This window comes from Pipra filicauda, unplaced genomic scaffold, assembly GCF_003945595.2.
Source record: "Pipra filicauda isolate LSUMZ 115617 unplaced genomic scaffold, ASM394559v2 scaffold207_size1410395_pilon, whole genome shotgun sequence".
Lineage (NCBI taxonomy): Eukaryota > Metazoa > Chordata > Aves > Passeriformes > Pipridae > Pipra > Pipra filicauda.
Genome location: NW_024104318.1, coordinates 879,144 through 898,779, shown reverse-complemented (window position 1 = coordinate 898,779; position 19,636 = coordinate 879,144). Strand labels below are relative to the sequence as shown.

General features: G+C 34.4%; 1 protein-coding gene across 45 annotated transcripts in view; it reads right to left on the bottom strand.

The window, feature by feature from the left end:
- The window catches only part of KCNMA1 (potassium calcium-activated channel subfamily M alpha 1), a 480,406-nt gene that overhangs the window by 105,383 nt on the left and 355,387 nt on the right, over nt 1–19,636 (bottom strand). For 24 of the 45 annotated variants that reach the window (XM_039380918.1, XM_027723988.2, XM_027723989.2 and 21 more), the window contains 4 exons: nt 19,519–19,587; nt 15,542–15,553; nt 7,200–7,286; nt 1,898–1,974 (listed from right to left, as the gene is read on the bottom strand). In XM_039380918.1, coding sequence (XP_039236852.1) covers nt 1,898–1,974; nt 7,200–7,286; nt 15,542–15,553; nt 19,519–19,587 — 245 coding nt within the window. The remainder of the gene's footprint in view (nt 1–1,897; nt 1,975–7,199; nt 7,287–15,541; nt 15,554–19,518; nt 19,588–19,636) is intronic. The other 21 variants (XM_027724023.2, XM_039380921.1, XM_027724022.2 and 18 more) reach the window with 1 other exon arrangement.

Sequence of the window (19,636 nt, the reverse complement as noted above, 5' to 3'; positions counted from 1 at the left end):
ATTCATCTGTCCAACACCCTTTCATTTATTGGACTGATGTGTGACCATGCCATTTGTAACATTTCCTATTGCTACTCACAGAAGTGGTTACTCTTGCCTCTCCATGGCCTTACTGCTGGTAATATATCCATTGTGTTGGCTGAGTTTCAGGATACTATCTCCTTCAAGGTTTCCTAGTATTGAGGAGGTTACCTTGATTCTCATTAATATACAAAAAAGGGTTCTTGCCCTTTATAGTGTTAATTCATGATTCCTATCTTCTAAGAAATGACAATGAAAATTGTAGACCTCACATTAAACTGACAGATTTTGGGGATTTTTTTTTTTTTTAGCAGAACATGTTTAAAAAGCATACATTATGTGAAGGAAGAGTAGAGAAGAAAATACAAATATAATAGGTCTTTTTTTTTCCCTGACAGAACCAGATCAAATTAAACAGGTAACATATTTCTCTTTAACTGTTGAGTAATTTGGAAAAAAGATTTTGTTTGAGAGCTACAGGCACCCTGAGGCATCTGTAACTGGCTTTACCAGAACTTACTCAGCAGACTCATTGGCTTTGGCAGCAGTTCAAAGGTCACATTCTCACATGGATAAACTGTTCTTGAACAATTTTTTTCCAATATGTTAGGCAATGCATACATTCCTTCCACATCAGGCATGCTTTCCATGTGCTTTGCTCTCCTTGTGGCTACTGGGAAGATAAATATCATTTTCTGACAGTGTTTCAGCTGCTTTCGCTCAATTATACTGTTGTTCCACACTCCTGGTTTTTTTGGGGACAGGAGTTTTTTTAAAAAAACTCCAGTGACATATTTTTTCTTTTCAAAATCATCTTCAAGAATTCATCCACTTCAGGCACTCCGTAAAGGCAGAGAATGTCCAGTTTAGGCTTCTTCTGTCCTTCAAAATCGCACAGTGATAACACTGACTCAAAACTATAAATAAGAGGGTTTTTTTCCCTTTTGAAAATAGTGGCAAAACAGACATGATCAAACTCTTCTGATTTCTTTCAATTTACTTAATCAGTACTTTTGAACTGAGTGATCTTTTTCATGGCAGAATACCACAGAATGCACATAAATATTCATATATCCATTCAGGAATGAATCCCTAAATTATTTTTCTATCAGTATTACAAATATGCATGGGTCAAACACATCTTTGGCCAAAATGTGGTTGTGATAGTCCCTGGAAAATAATTTCGAAGTACAGATAGGTAAAATGCTAATTGCTACATATTTATAAAAATTCAGAAGCAAAGTCTGGTCTCAATTCCAAAACTCAATTATTTCTTCACGAAAAACTGTCTAAACAATTTAAGAACTTACCTAAACTTAATATTAGCATTACAGCTAAAAGGATATATATAAGAGGCACTAATATTTAATTTCTTCCAGACAATCCTTTCCTCCACTAAAACTGTTCACTTATTTAAAAATGATTTATTTTAATAGTTATATGATATAATAGAATTCCCTAGTTGCTTCTTTTACAGAATCATGTTCTGCAAGACAGACAGAAGTTCTTTACTGTAAAGAAAACTATTGAAATACTGGATTTCTGCATGTGATGAATGATAGCAAAACTTCACCATTGGCTAATTCTTAACTCAGAAACCTCCACAATCAGATCTAGCTTGACTTAATTCTTCAGGTTTTGCTAGCATTGACCCTTAACGGATTTTTTAATGAAGACATAGGTGTGTGAGTGGTGTGAAATGTAATAAAGACATGGAGACTTCCGAAATGCAAATGGCACTTACTGTGTTACTGTGCATTTATTTCTTAGTTTTTCTGTACCACTGAGCAAAACACGTAAATACACGTATAGGTATTTTTCAGGGCTGAACAGTTCATGAAAAGGAGAGGAAGGGAGTGATAGAAATATTACTTACGCCGTTTGCAGCCACATTTTTTTATCCTTTTGGGATCCGTGATGTCATCATGACAGGCCTTGCAGTAAAAATATGCCCTGGAGAGCGAGAATGGGAAAACCGACACATTTCTTAATCCATATAAATGAAATTAGTCCCACATTTCCTCTTGTTGCAGTGAAAAATTAATGAAATATGCCAACACTAATTTCCTTTAATCTTTGAAAAGGTTTAGACATTTAAAGTAGGAAATGTTTGCTGCAAAACCATTAATTTTAAACATAAGACTCCAAATTAGTGTTTCTTTTAATATACTTTTATTTGAAAAGTAATTGGAAGAAGGGATATTAATTATGACACAGTGTATCAGTTCAGTTCTCTTTCATCTTAGAAAAAAGAGCATCCAATGACCTTTGTCACAAAAACAAATATATATAATTAATTTTCTGTTCTTATGAGCTATAGCAGGGTGGGGTTTTTTAAAGACTATCCAGCACCCTAGGCCAGTTCTTCAGGCTGGTCACAAGTAGGACTTCATTTTAGCTACACTGAAACTGCAATGAGATCACTGTGACATTAAATATCAGACATGTTATTTGCAAAAAAAAATAAACAACAAACAAACAAACCAACCCGAAACCAAATCAGAAAGGGAAAATCTACTCAAAATAAGTTCCTAAAGGAACAACTAAATAACATCTAAATCTTGATTCAGACTATTATGAGATGAATCCCATGACTGGAGTGTGACTATTGGTGGGTACAGATTGTTCAGAAGAGACAGGAAAGGAAGGAGAGGTGGAGGGGTTGCCTTCCACATCAAGACAGGGATTAAGTGTGAAGAGTTGTCTCTGAAAAACAGCCATGAGCAGGTAGAAAATCTGTGGGTAAAAATCAGAGACGAAGGTAACAAAGAGAACTTCATGGTTAGGGTCTACAACACGGGTCTATCAATCCAGGTTGGAGGATGAAAAGATCAAGTGTAGCCCTGCTGAGAAGTTCTTGGGGGTGCTGCTGGATGAGACACTGGACATGAGCTGGCAATGTGCACTTGCAGCCCAGAAAGCCAATCATATGCTGGGCTGCATCAAAAGAAGCATGGCCAGCAGCTCAAGGAAGGTGATTCCATCCCTCTACTCTGGTGAGACCCCACCTGGAGCACTGCATCCAGCTCTGGGGCCCCATGCATAGGATGAACACTGACCTGTTCTAGCGAGTCCAGAGAAAGCCACCAAACTGATCAGTGCTGGAGCACCTCTCCTATGAGGAAAGGCTGAGAGAATTGGGTTTTTTCAACCTGGAGAAGGTTTTGGGGTGACCTAATTGCAGCCTTCCAATACCTGCAGGGAACTTACAGGAAAGATGGGACAAGACTATTTACAAGGGCATGTAGTGACAGGACAAGGGGGAATGGGTTTAAATTGATAAGACAGTAGGTTTAGATTAGATATTAGGAAAAAATTCTTGACTGTGAGGGTGGTGAGGCATTGGAACAGGTTGTGCAGGGAAGTTGTGAATGCCCCATCCCTGGAGATGTTCAAGGCCAGGTTGGATGGGGCTTTGAGCAACTGGGACTAGTTGAAGGTGTCCCTGCCCACAATAGGGGAGTTGGAACTAGATGATCTTCAAGGTTGCCTTCCAACTCAAACCATTCTATGATCCTACGATTCTCTTTTTTTTTGTTCTTCATATCTAAATAAAGAAGAACCATTTTGGTTTTGAACAGACAAAAGCAAAAATTTAAAATAAGAATATGCAATTAACAAGATGAACTATCTAGGTTTCTATTTAACATTTTTGTTCACGGACTTCTACTCTTCTATCAAATGGCTCACCACTAGGTAAAGCACAAGGAGAACTAAGAAAGAGGGAAAGGATAAACTTTTTACTTTATATAAGATTTTAAAAAAAATTCCAATTTAATAAATATGTATCAGAGTGCCCAGAGGAGAGTTTAATCATGCCTGTCAAGTCAACATACCATGTAAGGCTGCTATGACACATTTCATGAGGATCACACACACAGCTGGCCTCTAGCTAGACAGATACAGTTTAGCAGGATTCTTGCTGGCATAACAAATTAAACATACTTTCTTAACCTGCTTATTTCCCTGTATTTGTCCATGCTCAGCATAGGTCAACTCCCTGCCTATCATGCCGACCCCCCTCATTGCATACTTCTCAATATAATTTTTGGCAGTAAGAAGCAAAGCTGCCACTTTGCGACCACCCATAGCTTTTGCTGACAGTACTGGCTGGTTGGATTGCTACAACAGTAGGGAGGTCTCTGAAACAGAACAATCTACAGTCCAAAATATAAAAAGAAAAATAAACAATATTAGTACACAGTCTCTGATTAAACACACCCTTTGTCGCTACAGCTAGGATGATCACTACTATTTCTTCTAAATTAAGTAGAGTGTGGCCACCACAGGTAGAACTATAATAAAGGAAATGGTCAGAGATATAAACTAGATACCTAATTTAAATAGTTAAAAATTTATCTAAGTTATTTTACACCTCTGAAAAATGACCCTGGTAGTTAAGTGGCCCATCAGGAGAAAGAAAGCAAGTCTAGCATACAAGATATGAACCAGGGAATACAAATATAAATTGCAGTGAAACCTCACTGAATGTTATTAACACTTCTAAAATCAATATAGCATGAAACTGCTGATGGAAGATACAAGTCCTAAACGTAGCACACTTAATTTCTCTAAGAAAATTCCAGGAAGATTACTCTTTCAGGCTGCCTTATTTCTAAAATGCAAAATGTAAAATGAAAAACCTTCTCTAAGCATTTGTATACTTTGCTGCAGAAAGTTTCTGGTCTTCAAGATATTCACATTCCACCAGAAAGTAAACAAATTACATCCAAGGAAATGAGAATAAAACATGTTTCAAACCATGGCTTGATGCCAAGAAATAAGCCAGGAAGAGAAAAATTCCTCAAATTTTTACAATTTCTCCCCACTCCAGCTGTAAGCCCCTTTATTGAACAAGAATTAACTACCACAAATATTACCTCACAAAACTTCGTGACACGCACCGGACACAAGTGCCAGGGGAGGTAAAGGTTAGACACAAGAAAGAAATTCTTTACAGAGAGAGTGATCAGACATTGGAATGGGATGCCCAGGGAGGTGGTGGTGTCACCGCCCCTGGAGGTATTTAAGAAGAGACTGGATGTGGAACTTAGTGCCACGATCTAGTTGACAGGGTGGTGCTGGGTCATGCGTTGGACCCAATGATCTCACAGGTCTTTTCCAACCTGGTTGATTCTCTGTGATTCTGTGTGATTTCTAGAGACCGTGTTTCTGAAGTTCACTTCAGGACAAATGTCCTAGAGTACCTTCAATCCTATGTCCAAAGCCAAGAGCAAATACTTGAAGTGATTGCTGTAATAAAATTATCATTCTATATAATTGGAGTGAATTACGTGGATTTGAAGCATATGGATTTCTGATCATAGTACTAACATTTAAATGAATAAAGAACAATAAAGATGTAATTCATACAGTTTGTGTTTTATTTAAACACTTGACATTTTATGTGAAGCTATTTACCAAGGCATAATTGTTTCTAGGTATAATTGCTTCTAATGGGAAACTGTTTTTCTAAAAATGCAAAAGTGATTCTAGCAGGAAGAGTAATTGAACATCATATGTTATATTTCATTGTGGGATATAGAAATATGAATAGATTTAGCTTAAGGGAGCTGGAATTTCTTCATTAACAAAAAATCAGAATAATTTAATTTGAATTTCAGGTACATAACATGTTTAATTTTGTTTTATTAAAAATTTATTTTTCCCTCTCCAAACCCCCTCAATTTTAGAACATTTTTCTGACTCTGATTCATAGCTCAAAAGGATGAAATGAACACTTTTCATAATTGGCTTTGTTAGTTGAAACACATCTGACAACCATTTGCTTTGCAAAGAACAGCTAAGAAACGTTGTAAGGGAGGCAGGATGTTTCTAAACCAAGCCTTCTGCAAAAAGCCAGGCAGAATTGGAAATCCTGTTTCATGCTTGGTATTAGATAAAACATGATAGATGAATGATGTGAAAAATTTCCCTAAACGCAGTCAACTTCTCCCTGTTAAAAATATTATGCCATTTTTCTAGCAGTCTGAAAAAAAAATCATTGGAGGGTGCCTTATAAATGAAAGAAAACCAGCACCTCGGTAAAGCAACATGAAGACAGTTCTGTGTATTCAACTGGTGAAAAGCACCAGAGAGAACAACTCTATGCTGAAAGGCAGCGCACCTGAGGCAGTGCAGGATGCACATACTCCAGAGATGGTGCTAGAAATATGAGAGGTCAGGAGCACTGCTGTTCTGTTCTATATTCTTTACCCTAGCCAAAAAATATCCTAGCTCTTTCAATAAAAACAGAACTCAAGTTCTCTGGTTTCATTGGTTTGATGTTTTGACTTTCTTTAAAGATTCATGGCAAACATGCATTGCTTATTTCACTGTAATTTAAACCTAAAAATTTTAGAACTTAATGAAGTGTATCGTTTGAATATTTCACCCTTTTAAGTGTGGGATTTAGTTAAAATAGCAAGCTCATGGAGAACATCAAGTAAAAATCTGATTCTTGATGGCATGACATAACAAATACACAAATTATGAGGAGGCATTCAGCTGCAAATATTAATCTTTTTTTTTTTTAACTCTTACATTCAACAATTCTTCCTTTTAAAAATTATTTTCTCACAATTCTCCTTTGTTCTTTCCAAACATATAATGATCCTAACAAACAACAATACACACATTTGGTCCTAAACACAATACCATAAAACTCTTTTTCATTCATCCCAAATCTAGTACAGCCAAGTACAATGAGCCTGTGAATATAGCTGGTTGGAATATAGTGCACTGTTGTAATTTGATTTATTATTATGAGGTCATAGAATTTGTAGCTCCATTAAAGAAAAATGACAAGAACATAAATATTATTTTGCTAATGCAATTACTGAATGAATACAGTAGCCTGCTTACATCAAGTATTTGCTAAAGTCTATGTAAATAAGAACTTCTCTAAACCTGAAACTCAGACAAAACTGTAATCCCTGTCTTCTACCAGCCTCTTTATTTCTTTTCATATCTGCTGCAAAATTATTTAATTTCCTTGATATTTAGGACCCTAGTTAAGAAAATTTTATATATATATACGTTTGGTTCACTACAGTGACAACTCAATTCTCCCTGAGAATCAGATAATAAGGCAAATTAAGTGAGGCATTTACATGTAAAGAAACAAACTGACATTAAATATATATGTTTAAATTTAAAGATAAAAACACATGATTTACCTTTTTACTTCTTTGGCATCACTTGCAATGAAGAATCCTAAGGTACCTTCTTGAATCTTGACGTGGTTTCCAGGATTGATTAATATACTGCTCAGTGAAAAAAGAACAAAACCAACAAAACCATAAGTTTAAACTATTTTTAACGGAATGCTCTAAATTAACTTTATTTGATTCTGTTATAGGGGACCCACTAGTTAGGAAAGGTTGCAAGGAAATTTTAAGCCATCTTCCTTGAAATTTCCAGTCAAATAACAGTTTCACATGCTTTTTACAAAAACTTTAATTTGAGACAATCACATGCCTCTGCCTATAATCACATCATGTAAGTGTTTACATCTGTTTTCTTATGTTTTTGCTTTAAATATAGACTACACAAAAGCCTCTCAGAAACATGGAGTGTGAAGCTGAGCATTGCTGTTTTCTTGCTCTGTCATGCAAAGTGGTGAAAAATTCACAATATGGTTAAAAGGGAAGAACCAGCAACCACCACTCAGTAATAACACAAAATATCCTTTATGAAGCTAAACCCTTCAATGCAAATTTTTGCCAATTTCTAGTGAAAAAAAGAGTTAATGGGACCCCTATCTGGACATATAATGTTATTCTTTAAAATAATAAACACACACATACACTCAAGGGGAATGGTACAAGACAACCAGTCACGACAGCTGAAAAAACATAAAACAAATAGAAAATTTTTAAAACACTGCTATGCAGCCATGAAACAAAAATAACCCAACCACAATGACAGAATACCCTCAGCTAAATTCGATGAAGGAAATTACAAACTGCTATCAAGAAGTGAGGTAATCCATGTCTCTCTATGAAATATCTTCTTTATTTTTATAATAACTTAACTCTAGATTTTAGGTAAGGCACTTTGCACAGTAACACACTAAACATGAATATACATATATAAATAAATGTAAATATATTTTCCAATAAGTTTTATTAATGTTTAATACAACTAAGCTTTTGACTTTCTAAAACTTAATATAGCTTTTCACAAGTTCTCTCTTTTTTGCCTTTTATTAAATCTTAGCCTTTCTAACTCGAAATGTAGTAATGGCATTGATGTGCAATTTAGAGTAAATAAAGACTACCAGCAAATTAATACCTTGCAGATTTAGCAAAAACTGATATTAGGGAAGGATATATACACAAAAATAAAAAAAGCACATTTGTGAACAGACATATATTACTAAACTTTGAAGGTCCAAAGTCTTTCTTGTAGGGAAAATTGGTCTCAGTACATCTCTTATTCAATATATAATTTATTCTCTATACATTAGGAATAAGTTAATATGACAAAAATATATCTGAAAGATTAATAATGAGCACACTGCTTTGTGTAATTCCACAAGCTGCAAGGCCCTATGACAAGAATATGTAGGCCGCAAAATAGAGCACTCATGAGTTCAGAAGTAAAAGGTTGGTCATACAGTCATAATTCAGCTGCCATTATGTAGACATTATGATACAATCCCTAATTTAATATTCCTTCTCACAATCTGGAACTTCATTGAGAGGTGTTTTACTGCCATTACTTCAGGCATGGCTTCATGTAATTTATCTCTCTTTAAAATCAGGATCATACTCTTCTTACGTGTTTTTCTGCAATGTTCATCATTACAGCATGGAAAAGATTCACAAATACATAATTTACTTCACAAGAAGAATGAAGATATAGTATTATCCCATTTTACAGAGGAGAGATTAAGTCACTATGAGATATAGCAGTTATTAACTTGGGATGCCTACAGACCATCTTTTTCTAAGTGTTTAGTATTATGTAGCTCCATATACACTTTCTAGGGACTTTTGCTGTAAGTAAGAATGCTCCACATTTCCAAAAGCCCAGTCTCTGATGCCCAAAATAAGGAACATCTAATCAGAGGTCATCCATGAAAGGTTTGGTTTAAATTATTATCTCACTCTCACACAGCTATTCTTTGGTAGAGGCTCAAACAGAAATTAAATCTCAAGGAAAGCATCTACCCAGATATCCTTCCTTTTCCTTCATTCACAGTTTCAAGCTTTGTAATAAAAAAGGAGAGAAGAATTACAGAAATTGGAAGATATCACCATGGAAAGCAGGTAATATTTGCAAAAAAATTAAATGTGATGGTGTAAATAACGCGTACATTATGCACGCAGGTAAGTGAGATGAAATAAAGTTACACAGCTAAACTAGTATCATCTATTATCAACTACTATCATCTAGTATTTATCATCCAGTGTCAGACCTAGTATTTCTTTTGTTAGTCAATTGGGCTTAATGGTTGCACTTGCAACAAAAACATTTACCTTATCCAGTTTTAAAATGCATTTTCACAGGTTTTAAAATGGAATAAAACAGATAAAACCCCAAACAAACAAAACAAACTAAGAGAAAAAACAAAACACCCTAAAGCCAAACAAGAAAAAACCAGACAATAAACAAGCAAAAAAACATAACAAAAAACCAAGGAAATCACCCTGTAAGTATTTCTTCATATGAAACCAGTCACTCAGATCACAAACAGGTTGGAAAATTTCTATTTCCTGCACAAGCTTTTGTCTCTTGAGCCCACAGAGCACTTACTAGCACTTACAGAGATCCCTGTACCAGCCATGGCTAAGGGAGGTGAGACATACGCTCTGCCAGTACTCACAGACAAAAGCTGAAAATGCCTGTCTTAGACCTGTGAGCCTACGTCAGCCTAGATAAGTCTTCTCAAGAACCAGGAGAGAATCTTTCTGCCACTAAATCTCCAAAGTCTTTCTGCCAAAACTTTGTATCATGTCCATAACTGCATCTGTACTTCAGTCTCCACGTTTCCCTTTCCCTGTCTGCTCATCCTTAATCTTACCATTACGCTGAGAATTTAGCTGTTAAACTCAAAAATCTCCTAACCATGCTAATCTCATTTATTTGCTATATTGTTTCTTCTAAAACATGTAAAGACTCGTAATACAGTTTGGGTTGGTTATTTTTCTTAGGTACGAATGGGTACTGTTCTGTCAGAAAAATAGCTTTTATCTCATTTGATTCTTTAATCACGTAACTATTACTGCTTTTCAGTGAAAAGAGATGAACACATTTCTTTACATAGACCAGGTTAGTTTTTTTCCTCAATACAATTCTTGGAGATAAACCATACCAAAGAGTAAAAAATCCTACTCAAAACTCAACAACCCAAGCTCCACAAACTGAGGTAATCATTAGATGTATAAATGTTCACTCCTCATAACAATACTTAAAATTTGACAAAGTAATGAGCAAATGAAGCAGTTCTTTTAAGATGCATGGAATATAATCTTAAATTAGAAGTAACTTGCTTCATTTAGGTTGTAAGGTATTTTGAGCACAATTTTGTATCTCGAGGTTTTCTGAGATACACTAAATCAATTCAGATGGGTCAGTGTATAGACTTTATTTTTGTCAGATCTTATACTTCATTCACACATACTTATTTTCACAAATACAAATAGCCACAAAATATAGTTTTGATCACAATTAATGCAGCATGACCCCAGCAGCAAAATCTTCCATAGGGAATAAAAATTAATTTGCCCCATCACTGCTATTAGCAAAGAGTTACAGCAAAACCTCATAAAGCTTTGGGTTTATATACACACTGATATATAACCAGAGCAAAATCATGAGCAACTTCTACTGAGTCTATATGGATTTATTAAACACACTGCTTATTAAAGCAGGAACTGAATTATTTCTTATGACACTTGTAGTATCATTAGCTAAAGTTATGCTTTGATAAGCACTCATTCTAATATGTACAGCAAGGGAAATGTTTGAATTAAAATAGTAGAATATGGAGAACAAACAGCACAGAGAAAAACAAAACAGTCTTATTAGTACACAAAGAAGATGCATCTATCAGTTATTTAGAGATGCATGTATTTCTTTAATATGAAAATATGCATATATATATATATCCCTGTGGTTGAGAAGCTAAGTACATGGCAAACTAAATTGGACTTTTAAGAAAGCAAGCTTCAGCTAATGTCTCATTTTTATGTATCTCCAAGGATGAAAAGTTTTGCAGATACAGGAAGACATAGGAAAAGGGGAAAAAAGAACAGCAACTCATTAGGTTTAATAACAATACCTAGAGCTAATTAATATGCAATCCGTGCCATACATCAGAAAAAGTATTATTGAAAATGACACTCCTGATTTTTCCAAATACATGTTTTTATCATAAAATACAATTTAATTTTTAATCTCCTAAATCAGCTCATGAAATTAAGAAAAAAAGGCCAAGTATTTTAAAAGCTTCTGAAATCTTGATTAAATGTTATAATTCTATAAGATTTCGAGTTTAGATTACCTCAGAAAGTAATCAAGTAATAGCAAGCTCAAAAAAATCATTCAGCCATAATTCTTTAAGGATTCCAGTTCCAGAAATACATTCCTCAGAACAAAACTTTTCCTGGTAGGGTTCACATGATTGCTTGCTTGTTCACACATGAACATTTAGAACACATGCCAATTACAGCCATGTAAATTAAATATGATTTAATGTGTTTAATAGGAATCTAATGTCCTTCACCAACATGAACTTATTCCATTACTTGTTGGTAATACTACAATTTGGAAGAATATGCAGTTTGGAAACCTCTGCAAAAGTTAGTTCATTTGCTAAAGAAGATTCACGTTGTAATTAGATTAAAGATCAGGCATCCAAGAGCAATGAAAATGTCACATATTGAAAATGTGGAAATCATCCTTGAATTCAGTTCACAGAATGAATCATAGAATAGTTTATTTTGGAAGGGATCTTTAAAAATCATCTAGTTCCAACCCTCATGCTATGGTCAGGGATATTTTTCAGTAGAACAGACTGCTCAAAGCCCCATCCAACCTGACACTGAACAACTAAAGCTCAGGAAAGAATTAGGAATACTATCTATTCAGCTGAAAATGAGTTCCCGGACTGACAGAAATATAAACACGTGAAACACAAATGGCAATCAGTGCACATCTGAGATGCACAATTAAAAAAAAAAAGGAAAATTCAAATGTGGTCACAAAAATTCTAGATGAATGTTTATGATTTTATTTACACAATGAAAAGTTAAGATAGGACGTGATGACTTTTTCATATGTCAGTGGAGAACAGATATCTGTTCATAACTCACTGTGTGTATGTTGTGATCAACATACTTTTTTGGATTATATCTTTCTGATTTTTTTAGTATATGTGTTACCTTCAATAAAAGATACACGTAAATATTTGTTGATTTGTTCTTTTCTACCTGAAACTACCCTAGAACATGAGCATTGCTCAATACCTTTTCAGTAGGGCATGGATGACTGACAATACCCTGATCTAGCTAGAGAATACTTCCTATATATTCCTTTTTAGTGCTCCTTTAAAGCATTATAAGTGAGCTAAGGTTTTGAAAACTAATTGAAGATCTTCCATGTTTTCCTGAACTTACAGATATTTGATGGAGAACCTGACACTTGGAGGTTTGAACTGTAGGGCAATTTGTGAACTGGCACTTTGGGGTAGGACGAATTCCCTCTATCTATTTACTTTTTACTCATTTTCGATGTTGGGTGATTTTTGTCTCCTGCTCTCAAATATTACACATATTGGACTCAAATTATTATTTCTTGGGCTGAAATGTGATTAGAAAATTTGATGGCTGATATCTTTTCACATTATTAGAATATTTAAAACATTACTTCTAATAAATATTCAGCATACAAAAATTTCAGTAGAATGAAAAATGTTTCCTGTAGTTCTGTACACCAGAAAAGTCCTTTTAACAATTTTCCTTGTCAGTGTCTCAGTTACATACTATTTCTGTTTGTTCTTACTTTCAAGGTTACATTTAGGCAGCACTAAATGTGAGATTCCTCTCATCTGTCTTAAAATGGAAGATGCATTTAAGAATTGTTTCTCTCCCTGAATCATGGAATAAGTCTAGATAACTAAAAGGAGATTAGACATTTAGGTGAGAGGAATCCCATTACCAGTGACCAATTGAACAGCTCAGCCCTGCATCAAGGAAACTTCTCTGACTTAGTAATACTACTTTTTTTTTGGTTAGTTGGTTGGTTTTTGGGTGTTTGCTTGATTGATTTTTTTGTTTGTTTTCAGCTTTATTGCTACCCGTGTGACTATCATCCTCCTCTTCTAAAGAAAAAATATTAATTGTTGAATTGAATGAAACACAAACAGCAAAATTTTGACTAAACAAATGACAAAAGCTGTAACAACTGTTTTAAACCTTGTGGTAGATGTACTGTACCATTCCCCGTGCAACTCAAACAGTAGCAAAATCATCAGGAAGATACAATATTCTTTAAGTACTATGCCTACATTATCTAAAACAAGACTATATGGTATTACTGACTATAGATACCACACTTTTAAACAAAACCAGCTATTATTCTTGATTGTTTCATGGTATGCCCAGGTAAAAAGCACCACTATTAGCGTAGCGGCCTTTTAAAACACACCATGTCAGTCAGCCAACTATAGAATTAGTTGGAGATAATATTTTTTGTTTCAGGGTATGTTTTGGAGTGTGAGAGTAGGTGCATAAATCCCACAGTGGGAGTTGTGCATATACCAGCTTCACACTGATTGTAACTCATTAGTATTGCTTCCTTCTCCTGGGCTCTGTCATTGACATTAACTCAGATCCATATTGCTCTGCACAGCAAAATCCAGTAAGACACTAAAAAGAATACAAGGCAAAAGACACAGTGCACATTACATGCTACAGTGTATTAAAGCTTAATTACTACAAGCATATAAAAGGTTGCTCCCAGGAGTTAAATTCTTTACAATAGCACCTAAGTCATGGTTTACAGGATGTGCATGAGGTATTTTACTGGAGCATAGTCCAAACTAGTTAAACAGTGATGGTGAATTCAATACACTTGGAAACAATTAAGTTATTCCTTCTGATTCTAGAAGTGATTGATTATCAGTACAACGAAGCATAACAGAATACTTTATTCTGGGAGCAAGCAACTTCACTTGGTACAACACTTCTCCATATTGCTCATCATGCCAGCTTTAACATGCCTTCACCACAAGATAATATATACTTAAAAGCAAGAAGCAAAGTAGAGGTGCAACAGCTGCAGATCCTTGAAGATGCTAAGTGTTGCAGTAACTTCTCTGCATTTGGATCATATCAATGCCAAACTGACAGGAAGCCACCTCTCTTATCACACATCTACTCAGAAACCATAGGAGAATAAGACTAAAACTTAAATACATATAACACAACATATGCAACAGAACAGAAATAGAAAGTAAAGTTTAGAGAGAACGATGAAGAAGGAAACTGAAGTGTCTGGACAATGAGAACAGGTCTCCAAAGACCACCACTGACAGACAGAATGCTATAAGCAATTACGAAAAAAAGCTGTGAGAGGGAAGAGAGATGAGGAGAGACAAGGAAGAGCATGCCCTATTTACTTCATCCAAACCAATAGCAGTAAGATAGAATGTAGACTAGAGAGGGGTTCAGAGCATGGTATACCAAAAGAAAATGCAAAACATGCCATCTCAGAAAAAAAAACAAACCAACCCAAAGCTGAGAAACAAAATACATACAGTAACATCTTCATAAATGAGTTCAATTAATGTCATTAAAATGAATGTGACATACAATACAAACTATCCATGGCAATTTCACTGGAACAGTACAACAGCTTTAATGAGTACTGTATTATGAATAACTGGACTCAAAACAGGACCAGCAATGCAAAGAATCAGTTATTTGGTTGTTGTTAATGGAAGATGAGACTGCAAGAGAACACGAACTACTGTATTGTAAGACACGTTTTGAAGGAAGACTCTGGGGAAAGAAGGACATCAATGAAGGTGTGAATATGAAGACAATATGGCAGCACAAGGGCTGGTAAAGACGAAATATACATCGTCATGGTACAGTACAAATGAAAAAAGAGGACAGATGTTAACAGTAAAGTCTGCTTTTCGAATGCAACACTCTGATACACCAATGATTCCAAAAGGGGGAAAAAAAGGCCTAAAAAACTTATGCTGTTTAATTTTATACTTCCTGCAAAGAAGTTAGTGCTTGAGTCACAAGAAACAATGGAGAGATAAAATGCTATTCTCTCTCCTCTTTGAGACTGGGGGCTCATATATAATTATACACACAGATATATATATACACACACACATAGACAGATGAATATATGTATGTATATATGTGTGTGCATATACAGAGAAAGATAGACAAAGATGTTATCTTCCTGTGTTCTTGGCAAGGAATTAGTCCTGAAGTTAGAAGGAGTGAAGGTAGGATTGAGGTTGGAAGGAAAGGTAACGAAGAGGGCATACCGCTTTCGGCTTCTGCAAACGACAAGAAAAAAATTGCAAATCAAACACTTTGATAAGAAATCAACTGACACCAAAGCAAAAGCAAAAAAACCCTTTATTTAAAAGTCTTCAAGGCTTAAAGGTTTTTCTGCTGAGAATGAGAACAAATATATGGATAGACAAGAGAAAATTTTACAAGAGGAGTATAAATGGGTTGCAGGAGGGAAGAATCCATGTTAGGCTTTCCTTCTTGCTTACTCATGTGGAAAAAAATACAGGGGAAAAAGGAAGGCAGAAATGTCTCTAAAAGGGATTTCAGATAAGGAGTTTGAATGTCTGCATTTTGAACTGTTATTTTTTGCTATATATTCAACTTAGGGACATTTTCAGGTTCATGCTCTCCATGTTCCCTTTGCATTTTTCTATAAAATAACCAAAACCTAAATGAATTAAGAAAGACAAATTTTAAGCTAAAATATTTGGCTTTTATCAGGGGCACAAAAATTTATTTAAGTGCTTCCTTTTCTTAATAATGCATTATAACATTCCCAGATACTAATTAGAGATGAAGGAATGGCTAAGTCGTATTGTGACCTGGAACTACTAAAGTGCAGACCTTAGTAACTTGTCAGAAACCCTCTAAATTGAGTTTTGTAAACTCAGGCTTCTTTGATACCTGAGGAGTAGGTTAAACATTATTAAATATATAAAAGGAAAGGTTAAAAAAAATCTAATCATAGCTATTTTTACTAATTTTTAAGATATGTTGATGAGGAACAGATGCCTAAAAAGACTGTAGATACTTTACGGATTATATGACAACTGATTTGCATTTATCATATCTATGACTATATTACCTATATATCTTGAATATCTGCTTTTAAGCAACCCTGTAAAATCATAAATTGTTTATAATTAACTACCTAATCTTAACAAAACATGCTATCAAGGTGTGCTTACTGTTTTGGGAAGCTTTATTAGTAACCAGGAAAACAAGAAGAAAAAGCCCATCTGCAAGTAGGAAGCTCAGCTACTGCTAACTTGTACAGCAATATTAGCTTGGATAGAGTTCTGATAATTTATTATTTCTATTGATCTCAAATTCCCTATGGTGGAATTAACAGAATTTGACTGTAAACCAGAAAGCTTTAGAAAACTGACATTTAAGTGACTGCCTGGGAAAAAAAAAGTGCTTAGGTAAATCAGTATTTATACCATTCTACATGTAATAAGGGTATCAACAAAGTCAAATACAAGTCTGCATTGAATGGGATGGGACTATTTATCCTTAACACTGAGTTGAAAATTTACAAAGAGTATTAAGAAATTTAGAATGACCTCCCATTACCACTTCTGAATCCACTTTACACTGCTTTAGCTCTGAGTGCAAAGTGATGATGGTAGATGAAACTAATCTTAAAAGGAACCTCTCTGTGTTAAGTAAAAAAATCAGATACATAATTTACTGCTATAGATATTTTATTTTGGCTAATAACAAAAATTGAACTGTTGGGAGTAAGAGCTTCTCATCCTTTAAGCACAAAGAATGCTTTGAAAATTTCCTCTGCTCCTGAAAATACTATTCCTAGACCTGTCTCCATTATGGCAGGAAATATTACCTCTTAATAAAAGGGTGCCACCTAGGTGACATTCTAAACTTTTAGTTGTATTTAACATTGTTCCTCTGAATTGTAAACTATATAAAAAAACCTCTCAGTAGTTTTACTAAATATGGATGCAAACTACAGTCATAAAATCAGCACATATCTACTGTTGGTCACTCTCATAAAGACTGAAAGTTTAAAAGGATACCCATAATCAGTTGCCATTTCATCTTTATGAAGAACTTTACATATGAGCAGAATAAAATATTTTCAATGTCAACATCAACAAATATAATTGGAAAATGACAAATTTATCTTGTTCAAAAAGAGCTTGCACTTCTAAAACATGTTATTCTAACTTTTTATCTTAATTCCCCATCTTTTCATTTAATAAGAGGAATACAAGGAAATGCAAGGAAATACAAGTATACCTACGAAGTGAGAAACTTAAGTTTTGTTCCATTACCTTTCTGGTTAGACTAAAAGGCTCTAGATCAGAAAACCACAAATATGTAGTTAACATATTTGGGTTGAAGAGCACAGGAACAAGTAGAACAGTAAAGATATGTTACAGGTAGCTCTGTGATTCACCAAACAGTGACTATATAATTATCACTATATAATAAAATCAGCAGATATTGCTGTGGATCAGGGTTATAAGAAAATGTCAATATCTTATACGTCCTCTTTTTGTTACATACATATTCACAAAATCAACTTGTTAATATCCCTCTGTTACTATTGTTTCCTGCAATTTTAGACTCTTTTTTTCCCTACTAAATTAATTAATTGCAAACTGTTACCTGTGTGGCTTTAAATAAGAAGGAATATATGTTTGTATCACATTGTGTTACTTTTTGTGGGATCCTCTGCATCACCTTGTGATTAAGAACTCAATCCAACTCCCACTGAAGTTAGTGCAAAGAATGATATAGAAGCCAAGAACTATCTGTTATTACTGAAAGAGACTGTAATATTAGCACTTATGTAAGTAATGACAACTGAAGCAATGACAACCTAAATTTGGGCAATAATTCTTAGGGGAAAAAACAGAAACAATTTTTTTTTTTTAAATACTGGATAAACAAAATCTGATAAATAGTTCCATTGCTATTACTATCAATTTTTCCTTTTTCTAGAGACAAAAGAAGAGATCATTGGCTTTACATTTGCTAATGTAGAATGAGATCATTCAATGGAAAAGTATTTTAAGAGTCCATACGAGCTGAAAACATTTTAAAAAATATATTTTAAAAAAAAAGGATTTCTTAATCAGTATAATGTAAACAAAAAAGCATAGTCTGAACAAAAATAATATCCAATAGCACATACACCACTTCACATTTCACTTTGTAACATAGGAAAGAATCAAGTAAAATCAACTATCGGGCATGGAAATACTCTTTTAAACAGTTTTAACATTGCATTTTCCATGTCAAATGCCCAATATAGGTTTTAATAAAGAAAAATTTTTAATAAAGAAAAATTATGACATTTAGGAATAAACATTAAAATAAACTTGTAAAACCTCAGAAATTGTGGCATGAGTTCAAATGACAGAATCGGCTCTCCTGTGAGGAGAAACAATTGCCCTCAAAAGTGTCTTTTGGCCACTTAGAAGTAATTAAAGGCCAATAATAAGATGAATTAATACATATCATTCCAGGTTTACTGCAGCAGCACAGAATATAACTTTTGAAAGAGGAAAATCAAATTCATCCAGAGTCAGTACTGTAATATTTTTATTAAATGTTCCTCTACATGTTGCAGACAACATTTATAATATTTTTGTTATGCAAAAATGATTATCGTTTACAGCACTGACAGACTAGTTGATGGAAGTTTGATTCCAATGTCAATCAGATTTTTATGAACTTTTGTATGAAAAAAAGCAAGAAACGCTGTACTAATAACAATGAATTTTTTTCTTTCTGGTTGAGGAAAGTAGCCAGCCAGTTGGTAATTTCAATGCTAAATTTGTATTTTGAGAATACACGTAACCATAATGAATTTTGATATGACATCTGTTTTCCACTTTTCCATTTTCAGTAAAGTAAGTTGGACCTCTGGTTAGAAGTGATACATTAGGAACAAAAAATTGTTAGCTTTTCCCTAAGTAAAAATTAACTGCGCTTCTAGAGATGGGACATACGTATTACTGTCTCTCCACCTTCTACTAAATGTCCTGACTTGGATTTATTTCAGGGAGGAATAAGGCAGAAATAAGCGCCTTTCAGTGCTATGTGAAATGCTGTAATGTGATGGCATGCTAATTATATTCTGAAATGTTTCAAATAGCTATGTTCATTCTGAAAAAAAAAAAAAGAAGAAAAGGCAAGCAAAATTCTTGGCAGTGCATTCCAGAACTTCAAGAGTTGCAGGGATTGGACATACCTGCTTTCGCGTTTTTCCGACTTGTATTCTATGGCTATCATTAAGAGCTTTAGTTTCGCAAACACCAGTCTGCAGGAAAAGAAGAGGCCAAGAGTCAGTCTTTTTTCACAACCAGCAT